General features: G+C 48.9%; 2 protein-coding genes across 2 annotated transcripts in view; both read left to right on the top strand.

Moving 5' to 3' along the window:
- Nucleotides 1–13,826: 13,826 nt before the first annotated feature.
- The window catches only part of LOC142466378 (uncharacterized), a 25,490-nt gene continuing 19,174 nt past the window's right edge, over nt 13,827–20,142 (top strand). The window contains exons 1-2 of the mRNA XM_075571234.1: nt 13,827–13,901; nt 19,706–19,806. Of these exons, the coding sequence (XP_075427349.1) occupies nt 13,827–13,901; nt 19,706–19,806 (176 nt within the window). The remainder of the gene's footprint in view (nt 13,902–19,705; nt 19,807–20,142) is intronic.
- LOC142466862 (uncharacterized) overlaps nt 16,344–20,142 on the top strand; it is a 112,668-nt gene continuing 108,869 nt past the window's right edge. The window contains exon 1 of the mRNA XM_075572395.1: nt 16,344–16,435. The gene's annotated coding sequence lies outside the window, so the exon portion shown is untranslated. The remainder of the gene's footprint in view (nt 16,436–20,142) is intronic.

Raw genomic sequence — 20,142 nt, 5'->3', positions numbered from 1 at the left:
CATCACTGTTTCATGGTGCAATGTCAGGCAGGCCACCTGACGGACGGACACCTCCTCCCTCTTGGCGCGCTGTATCTCGCGCTCAGCCATCTGCATCTGCAACTCTTCCCGGTGCTTGCTCTGGGTTCGCATCAGCGCCTCCTTCATCTTTTGAAGCTCTGCAGTTTTTGTCGCTAGGTTCGCTGCTGCTTCTGTTTTCCAGGCCTCTTTCTCCTTGGTATACTGACTCATTGGAATGGCGCTGTCCCTCTGCTTCTCCAGCTCTTGCTTCAGTCTTTGGACCTTCTCATGTTCCCTCTCACACAGAGTCATCTGGCTTCTAAGCTCCGCCTCCAGCGATGCTCTTGTGGTGCTCAACGTGACCTTCAGCTGCTCCAGATGCGAGGCATTCTTTTTCCAGCATTTTCTCTGCATTCTTCAGTGTAGCCTGTACTTCTAATTTTTCTTGCGCCAATTGCGTATTCACTTTCTGTGCTTGGTGAAGCTTCTCAGTCCCATCACTGACCTGACCAGTCAGGTTTAAAACCTCTTCCTCCAGGTGTACACTCTCCATTTTCACAGTCTCTATATCCTTAGGACCGTCCCATTGGCTTTCTTCAAAGTACCCAGCTCTGTAGTTAGACAGTGGCCCTCCTGGCGTGAGATCTCCAGCTCTGTTTTGAGCGCGCAAGCCTCTTGGTGAGAAACTTCTAAGTCTTTGATGAAGTTTTGCACATCTCTCTGGGACATCTTATAGCATAGTCTCCAGTCAGGACTTGTTCTCTCTGATTCCATGTTAGCAATTGCGGTGTTGGCCTTATTGAAACTTGTCTTCAGCTCCTCCAACTCACTCCGTAAGAGATGCTCTGTTTTCTTTAACGCCTCATACTCAAGTATAGCTGGGAGTATACACCTCTGTACCTCGGCGTTCGCTTCTCGCTCCCTATTCAATTGCTCCTGCAAGACATCATAATCATGGTGGGCAGTTTGGAGTGCAGAGATTAAGGCCTCCTTGTCCTGGATCAAGGATTCAGCTTCCCTTTGCTCCTCCTTTTCCTTTGCCTTTCCTTTGCCACCGTTCCTGTGACAATTCTGCCCATCACGCCGGTCTGCAGCACATCTCGGTGTCTTGCTGACGCCTGTTGTCCTGGTTCATGACAGGCCCAGCATACTGAATCCTTTAGAAAGTCACCTGGTTTCCTTCTAGCCGGCACGGGTCCGAACTCCTGGTCACCGACTCCAAGGTTATGGGATCCTGCGCTCTGGACACTGGTCACTTTTGCAGCTTTCATCTGCGGGTACGTCTCTCTTCTCGGGGCCACATATGCGTCGCCATCATAATTATCATATGGCCTGAAGGCACACTGTTTTGTATGGTTATGTGCATTGCAAAACTGACACTTGACGGCGGCCATTTTAAAACCCCGTTTTTTTTTCACACCCGACAAGGCAGACTTTGCACAGCACACGTAAGTTGTATGTGCTTTACAACCTTTGAACCTTCTGGGTTCTTCTTAGGGCAACATCTTTGCCAAAATCCATTTTCCTTTTCTTTTATACGAGACAGGGCAAATTTTACACACAGCACTTGCTAGCTGCAAATTCACTCACTTCAGCAAAAGGCATTAGCTTTACACAGCAATCCTTTCATACCCGATGGGGCAAACTTTACACTCTTTTTTCTGCTTGAGTTCAGTGTCCTCAACACATCTTCATCTACTGACCCCCAGAGGCATAGCATCCCACTTCTGACACCACCTGTGGCAAGACAGCCTCACGGTGGGGTCAGTAAGACGCTAGACACGACGGTAAACTTTCAACCTTAGTGGTTTATTAGCCACAACCAAATAAAGTACGGGTGCACTGTCCCTTTAAGAAACTACTTTCTAGAAATTAAAGCCTATTCCTGTTAGGGTAACTAACTCACTTCTTGAGCCCTTACTAACAGGGCAGCCAGCTAATCTGGTTAAGCCCAAAACATGCTACACAAAGTATTACCAATAAGTATAATAATAAAGTCTTATCTGTGATGCAGCTCCAACAGCAAACACGAACATGGTTCCGGGGAGAAGGCTGTGTCCAGCTCGCTGCAATCTGTATCTTTATCTTTATCCTGGGTGACCATAGAAGGGTACTCACTCTGCCAGTGTCAGGAAGTAAAAGACAGTGGGTACTGCTTGTGACACAGGGAAGGGGATCAGGCTAAACTAACTGTCAGCAGGGTCAGGGGGGAAAGGTAGAATAGCCCATTCTGAGAAGGATCTCAGAGGTTGCTATAGCAACTCACAGGCGTCATGTAGTCAGGAATGGCAACATTGTATAATCACACAGGCACATAGTGTGTGTTCAGAGCAAATACATGCAGCTGAAAATGAGGAACTGACAGGCAGAAGCTGCAAAGGAGGGGGGAGGGGGGTGAACAGAGAGAACAGAAATGGGAAAACTTGTTCCAGGACTGTTTCTGGGAACAGGCTTTTTCACAGAGCTGTGATTAGGCAGGTGGAGTGGTTGATTGCCGGTGTGCAATCAACCAGCACACTGCTGGATTAGAGGTACGCCTGTTACAGGCATCCCAAAGGGTCAGTTTCTCAGACTGAGGAGGAACTGCTCCACAGAGGAGGATTTGCTGTGTCAGTCTGGGGAACTGACCCAACGATTTCTACAGCGAGGATATAAACTGGAGGCTTTACAGTCAGCCGTTGAGGAGGTGGCCTCTATTGACAGACAATCCTTATTGGATAAAATGAAAGGACATAGGAATTCCTTTGGTAATAGACATGATAAGAGGAACACTATCAAGGACACAAATGACATCCCCATGTTTATAACTCAATTTAATAGAAACAGTGGTCAGGTGCAGTATATAATGCGCAAACACCGGGACCTTTTATTAATGGATCACAGTTTGAGGAACATTGTAGATAAGAGTCCACTCTTTGTCAACAGATGAGCAAACACCATAGCTACATCAGTATCTCCCAGCATTGTTAATACTCCTGTAGTTCCCACTCAGAAGTTCTCAACTAAAGACTCCTTTAGATGTGGGGGTTGTAAGATCTGCCATTTGATTAAACCATCATCCTGTTTTTCAGCCACAAATTCAAACCAAACATTTCCTATCAAATCCTTTATTAATTGTGACTCACATTTTGTCATATACTTGTTAACTTGTGGATGTGGTTTGAATTATGTAGGTCGAACTACAAGGGCTCTTAAAACAAGAATGATGGAACAGAGACTAATAAAGAAAAAAGATTGTTCACACCCCGTATCAAAAGCACTTCATGGAGTGTCATTTGTGGTGTATACAGAATGTAACTGTACGGGGTATAGAAAAAGTTACACTAAAAGAACAAGGAGGTAACAAACTCAATTTATTAGACAGAAGGGAGTTCTATTGGATTTTTATGTTAAAGACACGATCACCTCAATATAGAGTGGGACCTCAGTCACTTTTTGAATTGAATTGCCCCTTTCTCTGCTCACTTCATCTGTGGGATTATATGATAATTATGTTATAGTCATTGATTATTTTTCTTCTTCTTCCTTTCCATGGACGTTCCTTTCCCTTCTCCCCCCCCTTCCTCTTTTTCCCCCTCTTTTTCCTTCTCCTCCTCTTTTTCCTTCTCCTTTTCTTCTCCTTCCCTATTCCCTCTTTCCCCTTTCTCCTCCCCCTTCCCCCCCTTACCTCCCTCCCCCTTCCTCTTCCCTCCACTTCTCCCCCCCTCTTTTTCCCTTTCCATTCTTTCCCCATTTAATATACGATATTTAGGGTCTTATGAAGATAATAATAAAACGTTAAAAGGAGTGTAAAGATGTCCAGAGACTGCGTCTTGGAATTGATTTATCATTTATATCTCCTTAAAAGGATTATATTGATTGAAAAAGAAAAAAAGAAAAAAAACTAATTTACTGTATTATATTTCTAAAGAAACTGAAGTAAAAATATAAATATTAAACTGAAAACATACAATAGCCGGTTTCCAGTTAGGAGGTGTATTACACATATAGGTAGATATAAATGATTATATACAGTGTTCGACAAATCACCCAAAAATCTACTTGCCTAACCAAAAAATCTACTCGCCACCTAGTCCCACCCCAACCCTGCCCCTAGTCCCTCCCCCAACCCTGCCCTTAGTCCCGCCCCCAACCCCACCCCTAGTCCCGCCCCCAACCCCATCCCTAGTCCAAATAAATTCCTAGTCAGAACAACATTCGTTTTTGACATAAATGTATTTATAGTATTACATTATACTACAATTAGTCCTTGTTACGTGTGTGTGTGTAAATGTTGGATCTAAAAATAAAAGCCAGGTGTGAATGACTAGTTTCCTGAACCCCTTAACCAGTGTCTGGACGTCCCCACTTCACAATATCTAAAGCAGCAATCCCGCCTGCTATCTTACCTGATCCGCAGTCCCTCAATGTCCAGGTACCCTCATTCCCGCAATGTTATACATTGGAGGGGAGGTGTTCCCTACCTGTCTTCTGGTTTAGGGGGGGTTCCGATGTCTTCCGTGTGAAGCTTGAGTCAGAGCTGGAATAAAGCAGTGTCGGTTATTTTGGTGTAGTATAGGGCAGTTCAGATATATAGGGTAAATAAGAGATCCAGAGTGTGAGAGAGAGAGAGACACAGAGAGAGAGAGAGACACAGAGAGGGAGAGAGAGACAGAGAGACACAGAGACAGACACAGAGAGAGAGACACACAGAGAGAGAGACACACACACACAGAGAGAGAGAGAGAGAGAGAGAGACACACAGAGAGACACAGAGAGAGACAGAGAGAGACAGAGAGAGAGACACAGAGAGAGACACACACACACACACACACACAGAGAGACAGAGACACAGAGAGAGAGAGAGAGAAAGAGAGAGAGACAGAGAGAGACACACAGAGAAAGAGAGAGAGAGAGAGACACAGAGAAAGAGAGACACACAGAGAAAGAGAAACACACAGAGAAAGAGAGAGAATGAGAGAGACGGAGAGATAGAGAGAAAACACACACAGAGAGAATGAGAGAGTGCGACAGAGAGAGTGCGACAGAGAGAGTGCGACAGAGAGAGTGCGACAGAGAGAGTGCGACAGAGAGAGTGCGACAGAGGAAGGGTGAGGGCGACAGGGAAAGGGTGAGGGCGACAGGGAAAGGGTGAGGGCGACAGGGAAAGGGTGAGGGCGACAGGGAAAGGGTGAGGGTGACAGGGAAAGGGCGACAGGGAAAGGGTGAGGGCGACAGAGAAAGGGTGAGGGCGACAGGGAAAGGGTGAGGGCGACAGGGAAAGGGCGACAGGGAAACGGTGAGGGCGACAGGGAGATGGCGACAGGGAGAGGGTGACAGGGAGAGGGCGACAGGGAAAGGGTGAGGGCGACACAGGGTGAGGGTGACACAGGGAGAGGGTGACACACTCACAGACACACACTCACAGACACACAAACACTCACAGACACACAAACACTCACTCAAACACTCACTCACACAAACACTTACTAACACAAACACTCACAGACACAAATACTCACAGACCCATACACCCACAGACACATACACTCACAGACACATACACTCACAGACTCAAACACACACACACACACACACACAAACACTCACAGACACACACACAGACACACACATAGACACACTCACAGACACTCACACAAACACTCACAGACACACACAGACACACACTCACACAGACATACACACACTCAGACACACACACTCACAGGCACACACACTCACACACTCACAGGCACACACACTCACAGGCACACACACACACTCACCGACACACACACACACACTCACAGACACAAACACTCACAGACACACCCACCCACTCACAGACACACCCACACACACAGACACAGACACACACTCACACCCACTCACAGACACATGATACACACTCACACCCACAGACACACACTCACACCCACACTCACAGACACACAAACCCACACACAGACACACACACAGACACTCACAGACACACACACACTCACACTCACACTCACAGACACACTCACAGACAGACTCACCCACACTCACAGACACCCACACTCACAGACACTCAGACACACACTCACTGGGTGGGTGACTGGGTTGGTATTCATTGGAAGGGAGGGGGCCCACCTGTTCCTCCAGGGCCTGCTTGTCCTCCACATGCTGCTCCACATGCCAGGGGATCGGGCAGGAGTTGCGGGAGGATCGGGGGGCCAGCGGGAGGATCGGGAGGGCAGCGGGAAGATTGGAGGGCCAGCGGGAGGATCGAGGGTCAGCGGGGGGACAGCCGGACAGGCACACGACCACCAACCTCCCCGATGGGAAACGTGGCAAGTCGCGCGTGCGGCTAGGCTGCAGCCAAGGGGGGGGGGGTCAGGCAGCCATGCTGGGCAGCCAGACAGGAGGTCGGAATTAGTTGTGGGGGGATCGGGGGCCAGCAGGGAACAGCCGCACGGCCACACCAACCTCCCTGATGGGAAACGTGGCCGGGAACTTTGCCAGAACCCCCCCTCACTCCCTCCCCCCAGCGCATACGCGCACGCACGCCCCACTCTCTACCTCCCACCCAGGCTGCTCCCCGCTCCTATTACCCTGCCTGCATGGGTGCCAAATGAGCGTGGGACGGAGGGGAAGCGCCTACCTTGTCCTCAAGCCCTGGGCAGCAGCCGTGGGGACTCCCCCCAGCCTACATCCTGCACCGGGCAGCAAGCGGGGATCGGGTGCAGGGGGGGGAGGGGCTGACCCAGAGCTGCCAGCCGGCCCTCTTCCTCTTGTCAGGCCAATCAGGGAGGGGGATTACTTATTAATTTATTAAAAAAAAAATTGGCACGAGCAGGGGAATTCATAGAGCCACAGCAGCGGCCTAAATCCACTCGCCAGTGGCCTAAATCCACTCGCCACGGGCGAACACTGATTTTATATATATATATTGTGACAAACGGCTTACTCCGGGGCTCCGCCGTCTGTCCGGGACTGTTAGAACACGGTCTTTTAGGGTAGGTTAAATGACGAGGCGTAACATGCTGTTCCTTTAAACAGTCTACTGCCTGGTTTATTCCGTCCCAGGCACTGAGACTGCCACACTGAATACAAAACAAAACACAAGCAAAACAAAACCCTGCTCACTTGAGCAATAACTTAACTAAGGTTCACCCTGACTGGGGTTGGAGCGGCTTATCCGCTTCCAACAACAAAAATAAAGAACTTTGCAATTTTAGAAAAAAGGAACAGAATGATTTAACCTGTTTGGGGAGAGGCTTTTCCCCTCTCTGCTTCCAGCAGCCTTCCTGCCTCCAGTCTTTTGGGGAGAGGGCAGAGGAACCAGGAAATCAGCCTTAAATACCTGATCTCTATCTAGCAGGACAGGTGACAGAAATCAGGCAGCAGACAAACTCTAGTCTGGATCCCTCATCCCTCAGTTCCAGCACTTGCCAATCTGTGGGATGGAGTGCATGCATTCTGAGGCTGCACTTTCCAGCCTAAACAGGATAGAAGCTGATCAGTATCCTGGGAGCCCTATATATGGAATTTATTACCATCCCCTGGTTTCTGTTTCAATATATATATATATATATATATATATATATATAGTGGTCGACAAATAACCCAAAAATCTACTCGCCACGTAGCCCCGCCATTAGCCCCGCCCCCAGTCCTGTTTTAATAAAAATAAATTAATACATTCCTAGTAAGAACAACATTCGTTTTTGACATAACAGTTTATTTATTGTATTACATTTATACTTTACTACAATTAGTCCTTGTTACATAATTATGTGTGTGTGTAAATGTCGGATCTAGAATGTGAATGTGAATGACTAGTTTCCTGAACCCCTTAACCAGTGCCTGGACGCCCCCTCTTCACAATATCTAAAGCAGCAATCCCGCCTGGGATCTTACCTGATCCGCAGTACCTCAATGTCCAGCTACCATCATTCCAGCAATATTATACAGGGGCGGGAGGTGCGGGTGGGCCGGCGCCAGGCTCCAATGGTGTCTCGTGCTCCTCAGCTCCTTGACGCTGCGTGACGTTATGACGTCACTAACGTCATGTTGGCATGTCAACGCGGCGTCTGACACCATGCTGTCATTGCAGTTGAGAAGGAGACAAATAATGGGCCCATATAGCGCGAGCAAGCAGGGAAAATTGCGTGCACTGCTTGGGCAGCCATGAGGTCACCACGTGGTCAAATCCAGTCGCCGGGGCATATATATATATGGAACACACAATAGATGCCGCAATCAAATCACCCTTGTGTGATTAAATAATCAGTTAGCCAGAGGTCAGGGTAAAAGGTAACCCTCTGGTGGTGCTACCGACCCAAAGGAATAATATGACTAAAAAGGAGGGAGAGTAGGGTCAAAAAGGTGCACTCAAATGCTGAATTGTGAAAAATAGAAATGGACTTTATTAACAAAGAGTATAAAAAACACAAAAGACAGACCCACACAAATCACATGTCAGATCGCTATGCGACACAACGTACAAACATCAAAGAGGTACAATTGGTCTGATAAGAGCCAAAGCAGGGTAACAATATATCATTACAAATATAACATAACAGAACTAGGGGAAAAATATTTCTCCCCAAGTAATGTTTACTGAGATCGGCCGATCCAGAACAAGAGTAGCAATGAATATAAATGGTAAGTAGATACAGACCACAAGGAAAAGATTGGATATATATTGTAGTAAATATACATAAACCTCTTAATGATGATGAGAGATAGTTAGGCACATAGCTAGAAATACATAAAGTTGTGACCCTTAAATGTGCTGTAAATCAGCTGAATAAAGTGATGCCCAAATTGAGCTGCACATGTAAGATAAGTAGCAGCAGTGGTAGATCTATAAAGTGCACTGGCAGCGCTCATATAAAGTCCCCTGAGATACAGAGCTCAAAAATAATGAGCAGTGGTGGTGTGTGAATAACACAGGGACATAGAGCACTGCTGCGTGTGGTGTGCACAAAGCACTGAGGAAATCCAGTGATAAATACCAGCGTTACTCAGTCATGCTGCCTGACTGAGTAACGCTGGTATTTATCACTGGATTTCCTCAGTGCTTTGTGCACACCACACACAGCAGTGCTCTATGTCCCTGTGTCTAACTTGAGCCACCGTCAGAAGCAGGAAGCAGGAGCACAGCACACCATCCGGACGCGGAGAGCTAGCTGCGCACTTGAGTATCCGGCACGAACTTTCTCTGATGTTTTGGCTCTTTTAATCTTATTCAACTCTTAGCCGCTTTGGACTAAGTGTTATTAATTGTTTTTTAGTTGTTTTTTGAGACGTTTTCCTGCTGGTGTTTAATAAAGATCAGGACTTTTTCACCCTTTCAACTTTGTGCACCATTGTGTGGCTCAGGGAACATTTGAGTGATTGCAACACTCAGCTGAAGGTCTTTGGTATTTGGAACACCACGGAGGGGAAAAGATACCTATCATAGCCCTTACTCACATATGGCCATGTGAGTTTTATTACCTTACTCACACATCTACTCACCTCCTGTCCTTTCACCCCCCTCTTTTTCCCTATTTTATAGTGTGGAAATTAGGAAGGGCGCTTTGACAGCCCTGGAGTGAGGTGTAATAAAAGATACCTCCCCCCAGAGACCACTCACGCTTGCCCGTGTGAGTGTACGCAGTATATCTCTGCGCTTTTTGATTCAAATACAACCGTCTATGTCATAAGTATATTCTGCTTTATCCCTGACGTGTTTGTCTTTATCTCATTTTCACTCCGAGGACGACATTACAAGCTATCCCTACAGAGAAGACCAGAAAAGTTCCACTTCAGACCAGCGGAGAAGTCAAGTACAAGTGGAAGAAAAACAGAAGATACAACAGCAAGAGTAAAGATACCTTGATGTGAAAGCATTTACACAAGGCCGTGTAAGTGTTTATGTTATTTTACATTTTATTTCACATCACAGTTATTAACCCCCATATCATAGATATATTTGTTTTAGTTCCTCAACCTGTGCTCCCCCTTTTTTGTTCGTTTTTTTGTACCTAAATACTGGCCATAATAAAATATCAGTGATATGCCAGCGGTGCTTCAGGGAAGGGAATATATGTTTACTCTCACCCCAGCCCCACCCCAGTCCTGTTTTAATAAAAAAAATGAATAAATTCCTAGTAAGAACAACATTAGTTTTTGACATAACAGTTTATTTCTATACTCCCATGCCATGCCAGCACTCCCAGTTGAAGACCAGTCAGGTCGAAACGCATAGGCGTGGGAGCATGGCAGGGGGACTCATAATCCTTACATCTGGCATCAGGGACCACCCACAGGATATACTTCTATTTCTGCTTATTGGTGATGTATTAGGAACTGGCATTACTTTTGGACTGTAATTTCCATGCATAACAACTGAAGGCCTCAGTTAGGCTGCGCTTATAGTGCTGCCGATGTCGACAGCGATACGATGGGTGACGTCACCCGACGCCGTCGCGGGATTCCCGCAATTTGTTTGCATGTTTTGATGTGTTGCATGTGTGGTATACCTAGGCATTTATTGAGCTCTATTACCATCTTGTCTGCCTACTGTGCATGCACACCCCTATCATCAGACCCTTTTGGGCTTTTGATTTGGTGTTCTGATCTTCAGACATTGTTACAGCCACACTTTTGCCTTTTAGTTTCTTTCACTCCAGATTGCAGGTATATGTCCCCCTCCATTTTATCTTCTTTTCTCCCCTGTTTTTATGTCATATAATAAACTTTGTTACTTTCTTTATATACAGTACTTCTGTGCTTCTTATAAGGACATTTGCTGTTGTTTTCATATATACATACAGTACATACATACAGTAGCCATGCATAATAATGACTGCGTACATCTTCCCTGTTGGCAGTAAGTCCTGGTAAGTACAGGCCTGCCAACAGTAGTTATGGAGGTTTTCCCTCACACCCTGGTGTGGTGCCCTGTGTAAGGAAGGGAGTGGCTGTATGCTCTGAGTCCCTGGATAGTGACATCAGAGATGCGCCTGCCCCCTGAGGTATAAAGGGCACAGCACTGTCAGTTAGTGTTGTGTTAGTCAGCAGTTGGGTGAAGCAGCTGGTAAAATGTATGCTACGGCATAAAGGATTGGAGGAAGACTTTTGTGACCCTAGTGCTGTAACTAGCGGGAGCAGAGTGACCAATTAAGTCTGTCTAAGTCACACTGTGTCCAGGGACCTGGCGCAGTGGTGATCTCCCTAGAAGAAAGGGAAACCCACTGCAAGACGGGAGGGCGTACCTGGCAAAGGGACAGCACGGAGAGATGTGCGGCTAGAGCCGGCAGCTGCAAGGGGCAGTCTGCTACATCACAACCTACAATAAATATGCCATGTTCAAAGAAACCCCCACGGTGTGAGTGTGAGATTACTCTACAGTGGCGGTCACCACCGAGAAGGAGTTCCTCACCAGGACCATCTCCCTGCGGAAGCATAGATCCTGATGAGGTGGAGGCGCTGCACATGAAGTAAGTTGGACTCGTAACCACTATCTCAGATACCTGTCCTGCTGCCATCCTCTATAACACCAAGCGGGAGACTCAGGAGTCCTGTTACTTGCAGGTGCACCACCATACACGATCATGTAATGGGGATTGGTTAGATTACCCGGGCCAATGTGAGATTGGGGGGGGAAGACCCGTTACAATTGGAGGCGCTGCTGAGATACCTGTTAACAGGACAGGCTTTTGCTAGGCACACGCTAGGAAACAGGGAAAGTGTCTGCTGCCACTTTGTGCTGCGTGGGACGGAGCCAGGGGTAGTCAGGGAGATGCTGGAGCTGCATGCCGCAAAGACGCCTTGGGATCCGTAAGAGGTTAGTGAGTCTGGAGCAGGGGGCTATTGCTGTTCTAGTCGCCTTGAGGTAGCGCTAGCGGGGGACGCCTGAATGGGTAAACTGGTAACTGAGGGCAGGAATTCTGGAAGGGTCCGCACTAGGCTAGCCAAAAGTAGGTCGACGGCCAAAGTACTGCATGGAAGAGCCAGAGTACTCTAGTCTCCATTCCAGATCACTTACCAAGGAGCACAGACTGGAGGAACGTGTTACAGTAGACACAGAAAGAGTGAGCCTAGCCTGAGGTAGTGCAAACACGAGTCAGCTCTACGTTAGGTACACAAGGTGGTGCACAAGGCATGTTTATTGTACGGATGTGGTAGCTGCCCCGCAGAGTGGAGCTCCATGTACAGGAACCCGGTGTTCAACGATCAAGAGAGATCTGTCGGAATGGAGGATCTGCACAGAGCAGAAGGTCCAGGATGGCAGGGAGAGAGAACCGTAGGAATGGAGGATCTGCACAGAGTAGAAGGTCCAGGATTGCGGTCAGCGGAAGAACACGCATATGAACTGTGCGTGGGTGACGAACAAGCTACAGAAGAGACTTTTGTGAGTTTGTTGTGGAATGGCGTGAAAGCAGTGGCTGAGCCGTGTTTATCATTTTTTTGTTCTCGGGATGATACCCCTGAGAATAATGAGCATGACAGTGTTATCCGATGGGAGGAACGCAATGGACTTTGTTATACCCCAATTAACAAACAGGCAGATGCTACCTCAAATGGGAAAAAGGACAATACTTACCAAGATGGCGGTTCCCGTGTTCCCGGGACACCGCGTGGGCATGCTGCAGAAAGTCTTGCAACTTTGCAGTTTGCTAATTGTTGGCCAGGATTGGCGCCAATGAGAAAACTCCACCCCGAGGGGGAGTTTGGCGCGAAAGCTGGAGCCGCGCCCTCATGGACTATGACTCACTCTGCACCTGTGCTGGGTCAGCCTACAAGTCTACGAGACATCCCCCTAGTTTCAACCAGGGGGAGTGGTTTGCAGTTCCACCGGATGTCGATGGAGAGAGAAGGAGGAGGGGTTGCCAAAACCGCCCCTGCCCTTCAGTTGCGAAGAGCCATTGACCAGTACAGACCTCTGAAACGAGTGCCTCCGCTGGTGAATATGGCTGAAGTTGCTGATAAAGTGGACCAGAGTCCGTTGATTTCTACACAACCCTACTCGGCTCCAGGAGGCTTCCTGGTCATCTGTGTGAAGGGTGTGGAGACTGTGGTGTGTCTTTGCCTGCAGTGCAGACTGCCGGGCGGAGCCGTGGGCAGCGAGGCCCGATGCCCCCACTGTGGACTGCAGTACATGTGGCCTATGACCACTTTTGTACCGGTACAAGCTGTGGGAGTAGCAGGAATTGTCCCGATGCCGATCGACGAACAGCCGGGAGCACTATGGAACGAGAGTGCAGGTCCCGCGGAGTCGGAGTCAGGTTCGGTGCTCACGACGGAGAAACCCAGCCATCGGAGAGGTGATCACCGAGGAGCCCATCGCCGGTCTCCTACTGGGATGTCTCGGCCGAGGGGTCAAGGGGAATCCTCGGACGAGGAGTGTGCTATGCTGGCGAGTAAGACAGTCATAACAAGAGACTGTCATACCATTGGTACGCCATGGAGGGATGCCATTCCTCGTGGTGTGGAGACACGGAGTCGAGTGTCTCCAGTACCGCGACCACCCGATCGCCGGAGTCCCACTGCCGTGGTGACTAGTGGATCGGACGGAGGTCGATCCACCCCGACCCTGCGAGGTAATAAGATGACACCGTGCCTGTCGCAGAACCAAGGGGTGGAGGAGAAGGAAGAGCGAGTCCAGAGCCAGACTGGATCGCGCAGCAGACGGGCGTTGCCGGATGTCCTTGTGGAGGAAGAGATCCCGATTGGGGATCCAACCCAAGATGGCGTCGCAGCACGTGCGTGTGCGGAGGAGATTCCGGATGACCAGAGCGGCATCGAGTGGGAGATGATCGCGCCTCTACGGTCGAGTAGCGGAAGTCGTTCACCTCCTGCCAGACGGAATGGGCGTTCGAGCCGGAGAGCAAGAAACCCAGCTGCTGGTGAGGAAGAGAGACTTTGTACCGAAGCCGAGACAGGTATTTCTGGGGAGCAGGTCGTAACCCTGCCTATACCTACGGTTCGGTCTCGTCCCCAAACCCCATCCACGCCCAAGGTTAGCCCCAAGGCCCTAGCTAAAGCCCCTGTCCCCGTCACTATTTCATTCGGGTCCGGTTCTAGCTTAGGGTTGTCAGGGGGTTCCCGGGGTCCTATCCAAGAAAGGACTGGAAGCCTGGACTGGGGAACGTCTGATGATGGATCGGAGGGTGGAGGGAGGATTTCTCGACATGGGTCGATGGCCAGCGAGAGTTATAGCGCGCTGGGTATTGAGGGTGGACACTGGTCACAGAGTAAGAGCCAAGTGGGGCGATCTGAGGGTACGTCCGGGGTATCTTCTGGTGGGCCAGATGAGGAGTCCATAGAGGAATCTACGGACCTTAGCTCTGAAGGACGGAAGGAGACTAGGTGGTGGGCCCCATTGTATGAGGGGTATGTAGCCTGGTTCGACCGCACCCGATTCATCCTAGAAAGGGAGGGGGTGGTTGATCACTGGTGGGCTGCCGGTGACTTTGACGACGAGGCATACCTTAGGGCCCTAAGGGTAAGGTGGGATCGCATCCAAGCAGGCCTTATTATCCCAAAGGGGTCCGCAGGGTTGGACGACCCGGTATAGACCGATGAGCCCCTGTCATGGGTGCTGCCCGGGGCGGCTGGCAAAAGTAGCTTGACCAGGTCTTGCCGAGCTGAACGGGCTATTGCGGCAAAATACAGAAGGTCGCATGGGCTTGATTAACCATATGTCCCGGAACCTCTAATGAGAGAGATAGAGGAGAATAGGGAGAGATGGCTTAAGAACGATATCCAGCACTATATCGTAGAAAAAGGGGGAGCCATTAAGGGAATACAGGCCGAGCAGAGGGTAGCTCAACTTATGTGGGTCTGGAAGATAGGACGCAGTGTGTACATGCACAAAGTGGTGTATTGCAATGAGCGAGGGATACCACGGGAATACAGCGTGACTGTGCATGATGCCGCGGGGCGGGAGGTGAAGAAGCCAGATCCTTGACATTACTATTGAGTGCCAAATTAGAGTGGTCTGATTTTTCTTTAGCGCTCCCTGCTGGTCAGGAGTGCGATGGGCTTGCATTATTATGTCAATATGATGATGTTTGCCATGTTATTTGTGTGTTCTTTTGCAGTGTTTCCTGGCGCAAGGTACACCAAATTTAGGTCCCAGCCGGGACTGTGGGTATTAACCAGGGGGAGTATGTAGCCATGCATAATAATGACTGCGTACATCTTCCCTGTTGGCAGTAAGTCCTGGTAAGTACAGGCCTGCCAACAGTAGTTATGGAGGTTTTCCCTCACACCCTGGTGTGGTGCCCTGTGTAAGGAAGGGAGTGGCTGTATGCTCTGAGTCCCTGGATAGTGACATCAGAGATGCGCCTGCCCCTTGAGGTATAAAGGGCACAGCACTGTCAGTTAGTGTTGTGTTAGTCAGCAGTTGTGTGAAGCAGCTGGTAAAATGTATGCTACGGCATAAAGGATTGGAGGAAGACTTTTGTGACCCTAGTGCTGTAACTAGCGGGAGCAGAGTGACCAATTAAGTCTGTCTAAGTCACACTGTGTCCAGGGACCTGGCGCAGTGGTGATCTCCCTAGAAGAAAGGGAAACCCACTGCAAGACGGGAGGGCGTACCTGGCAAAGGGACAGCACGGAGAGATGTGCGGCTAGAGCCGGCAGCTGCAAGGGGCAGTCTGCTACATCACAACCTACAATAAATATGCCATGTTCAAAGAAACCCCCACGGTGTGAGTGTGAGATTACTCTACAGTGGCGGTCACCACCGAGAAGGAGTTCCTCACCAGGACCATCTCCCTGCGGAAGTATAGATCCTGATGAGGTGGAGGCGCTGCACATGAAGTAAGTTGGACTCGTAACCACTACCTCAGATACCTGTCCTGCTGCCATCCTCTATAACACCAAGCGGGAGACTCAGGAGTCCTGTTACTTGCAGGTGCACCACCATACACGATCACGTAATGGGGATTGGTTAGATTACCCGGGCCAATGTGAGATTGGGGGGTGGAGACCCGTTACATATATATATATATATATAACATAGAGAAAGAACAAAAAGCTCTCTGTAATAATAGTCACTGATGTGGGTGCAGATCCTATAATGAAGAATAAGCAATACGATACCGTTTGGAAACGAAATCAGCAGGAAGCACTCCAGAATTGAACAAACAAGTGTATTGAAAAAATAAACACAAAACCAACGTTTCGGTCCACGAATGGGACCTTTGTCAAGGTGGTGCGACCAAGAGGACTATACACAGCTACATGCAGCAGAAACTACCTTTCCCTAGCACAGTGCCTGGGAAATGTTACTGTCTTGTTTCTAATCTGCAGAGTATGTGACACTTAATACGTTTTAAAGTCTAAAAACTACAACTCCCATGATCCCCTTAGTGTGAGCATGCGCAGTAGGACACAGAGCTGTGACCTGGATGTAGTCAGTGTCTCCACTTCCGGGAAAGTGAACCTGAGACTGCAGCAGAGAGAAGAGGTGAGAGAAAACGCACACAAAGTGCAAATAGCTAAGACAAGCGTTCTTAGTCAAACTTAATTGTGTTTTGATTTTTAATTATAAACATCCCCATCACAAATACAATTTCTGTGACAAAACACAAAGACGTTTCACTTAAAATACGCATGCTCGGCACACACTTTTTTTAAAGTTTAAACTTCTGCTTTAAATCAGACCTAGCGGCATGAAACATGAAATCTCTTGGAGAACACGGCTGCATTGAAAAAGATAAAATGACCATTTAACCCTTTGGGTGCCCTTGTGATGTAGCTGCTATGTCACCGCGTCTGGCCCCATGATGTAATAGCTACGTCATAGTAATCCTGCTGGTTTTCCTGGGGGAGATATTATGTGCTCCTGTGCAGGGCAGGACGAATCTATCACTACGTGGGATAGAAAGGAGGGGTCTCCCCGTCCGTTCTGTCATCAGTGAGGGAGCGATCACCTGAACCCTCCGTCACTCAAAGGGTTAAAATAACTGTTTTCCTTATTTGTATTGTGAAATAAATCCTGTTCTGTATTTCTACAGGAACATTTATGTGTTTGACTAATGAGGGCTTTATAATCAAAAAACTAGATTGGTCATCACTCAAGTCTAGGCGCAAAGTTCACCTTTCCTGTCTTGCCTTCAAATTCTTTATGGGCAAGCTACCCAGCTACACTGGCGACACACTTTATTCGAGCTCGGCTAGTCCCACGAATTCGGGTATACCCGGGTGTATTGAGGTTTGTGACTGTTTTCTGCCCGAGTGCATTGAGGTATTTTCCAGTCAGGGATTGAAGATTGAAGCATTTTATTCCCGCTGGCTGCAATACTGCACAGTATATATATATATATACTGCATTACAATTCATGAATTTATGCCATCTGGTAGACACGCGAAGCATTGCAGCCTATTAAATTCTAATCATTATCATTTAACAGATCAGCCGCCCGTCAGCCAGGCATGAACCCAGGCTGGGAAGGCAAACGCAACGGGGCTTGTCAGAGGTGAGGAGCGGCGCATTCCAGGTATCTGCCAGGTACAAACTGGGCATTTGCTCGAATAAAGTGTGTCGGTGCAGTACCTGAACAAGCTCCTCACCCCTACCACATGCAGCACCTAGCACCTGAGATCAGACTCCAAAAGACTGTTCATGGTCCCAAGGCTCAACAAAGTATCCGGCCGCTCCTCCTTCTCCTACCGTGCACCCCAAAACTGGAACAATCTGCCAGAGACTCTCACATCCAGCACCAGTTTAAGTTCTCTCAAATCTAAGGCTGTCTCACATTTTAATCTGGTCTGTAACTGTTTCATACGCCCATAATATATATATTTTCTTTACTGTGCATGCATGCAATTGTCTTGTATATAATGTACTAGCTGAGAGACCCGGCGTTGCCCGGGATGTAAATGCGTAATAGGTAGTATTATTTATAAATGGTGGAACAATAGGTGACTATTTGGAGGGGATGGGAGGGAGGGAGAGTGGACAGGAGGGGGGGAGAGTGGACAGGGGGGAGAGTGGACAGGGGGGAGAGTGGACAGGAGGGGGGGGAGAGTGGACAGGAGGGGGGTGACAGTGGACAGGAGGGGGGGGGCAGTGGACAGGAGGGGGGGGGGGCAGTGGACAGGAGGGGGGGGCAGTGGACAGGAGGGGGGTTGGTTTGGTTTAAATTGACGGGTCCCTCCTCTCCACTCCCCCTGTATCTTTCTCCGCTCCTGACCCCCCCCCCCACCTCCTATGTGTAGCTCCGGTCCCCACTCTACAGTGTCTGAGACACAGTGTAACAGACACACACACACACGCACACAGACACACACACAGTGTCCCACACACACACTGTCACGCTGTGACACACACACACATAGACACAGACACACTCACTCACTCACTCACACACTCACTCACACACACTCACACACACTCACACACACTCACACACACTCACCTCTCCTTCTGGCCGCCGCCATGTTAGTTAGTCCGCGAGGGAGGAAGGGGTCCTTCCTTCCGCCGCCATCTTAGGTGCCGCGTGGCAGCGGTAGGCTGCCCTGGCCAATGCCTGTCCCCGCGCCAGGGAGGTGAGCGGGAGGTGAGGGGAGGTGAGCGGGAGGTGAGGGGAGGTGAGTGGAGGGAGCGGGAGGTGGGTGGAGGGAGCGGGAGGTGGGTGGAGGGAGCGGGAGGTGGGTGGAGGGAGCGGGAGGTGAGTGGAGGCAGCGGGAGGTGAGTGGAGGCAGCGGCAGGCTGCCCTGCCCACTGCCTGTCCCCGCGCCGGGGAGGGAGTTGAGCGGGAGGGAGGTTAGGTGCCGCGTGGCAGCGGTAGGCTGCCCTGGCCAATGCCTGTCCCCGCGCCAGGGAGGTGAGCGGGAGGTGAGGGGAGGTGAGTGGAGGGAGCGGGAGGTGGGTGGAGGGAGCGGGAGGTGAGTGGAGGCAGCGGCAGGCTGCCCTGCCCACTGCCTGTCCCTGCGCCGGGGAGGGAGTTGAGCGGGAGGGAGGTGAATGGAGAGGGAGGTGAATGGAGAGGGAGGTGAATGGAGCGGGAGGTGGAGGGAGTTGAGCGGGAGGGAGGTGAGTGGAGCGGGAGGTGGAGGGAGGTGAGTGGAGAGGGAGGTGTGTGTGATGGGGGGGGGAGAGGACAGAGAGGTGTGTGTGTGTGTGTGTGTGTCCCCTTTGGCCCGTCACTCCGCCTCAGGCCAATGAGAGGTGTGCGGGGGCGGCCCAAGGGACCAATGAGATTTCCCCTAGGGACACCGGACATCCAGGCAGGCAGGCAGGCAGGCAGGCAGGCAAACATACAGTGCTTTCACTAATATAGTATAAGATACCTTGTTCATTTATGTAACTGTACTTGTAACCATGCATTCTTTGTCTTAACTCTATGCCCAGGACATACTTTAAAACGATGGGTAACTCTCAATGTATTACTTCTTGGTAAAACATTTTATAAATAAATTATTACTTTGTTTTCTATGGAAATGTTATGTTTATTTGCTAACCGGGTTTTTTAACTTGACAATAGGCTATATTTAACCTATTAAATAAGCCATTGTTGTTGGATCACGCTCTTCCTAGGAGGGACTGTCCCTTTAAATACCATTTCCTACTCTGCTTCAGTTTAATATATTTAATATTATTCACTTTAATATTCAGTTTAAATAAATCCTGAGATTACAAACACAAGAGTTTGTACAATCAGCCTTTTCTCCTTGCTAGCTCTCCTAAGCGCTCCTTATCCTCTCACCCCTCACAAGTCTTTCCCCGTCTTAGGAACGCAGGGCCACTGTTTTCAAACCCTTAGGCCTCGTCCAGGGTGAATCGGAGAGCGGAGCGGGTGCACTGGCGCTCATGCGCAGTGATGTCACGCGCATGTAAGCAGGAGACAAATCTTGTCCTGCTAGAGGAAATTTGCGAGCATGGGGGGGGCATGTCAATGTGAAGGCGAGGGTGGGGCATGTCAATGTGAAGGGGAGCATCTATTGCAGTAACACACTATATATATATAATATATATATATATATATATATATATATATATATATATATATATATATATATATATATATATATATATATATATATATATATATATATATATATATATACTGTATCTCTATATCTATATACTGTATCTCTATATCTATATACTGTATCTCTATATCTATATACTGTAACTCTATATCTATCTATCCCCTTCTCTCCCCTACT

Source organism: Ascaphus truei, chromosome 15 (genome assembly GCF_040206685.1).
Source record: "Ascaphus truei isolate aAscTru1 chromosome 15, aAscTru1.hap1, whole genome shotgun sequence".
Classification (NCBI taxonomy): domain Eukaryota; kingdom Metazoa; phylum Chordata; class Amphibia; order Anura; family Ascaphidae; genus Ascaphus; species Ascaphus truei.
The sequence above is the reverse complement of the archived record's forward strand: the minus strand, read 5'-3'. Positions and strand labels throughout refer to the sequence as shown.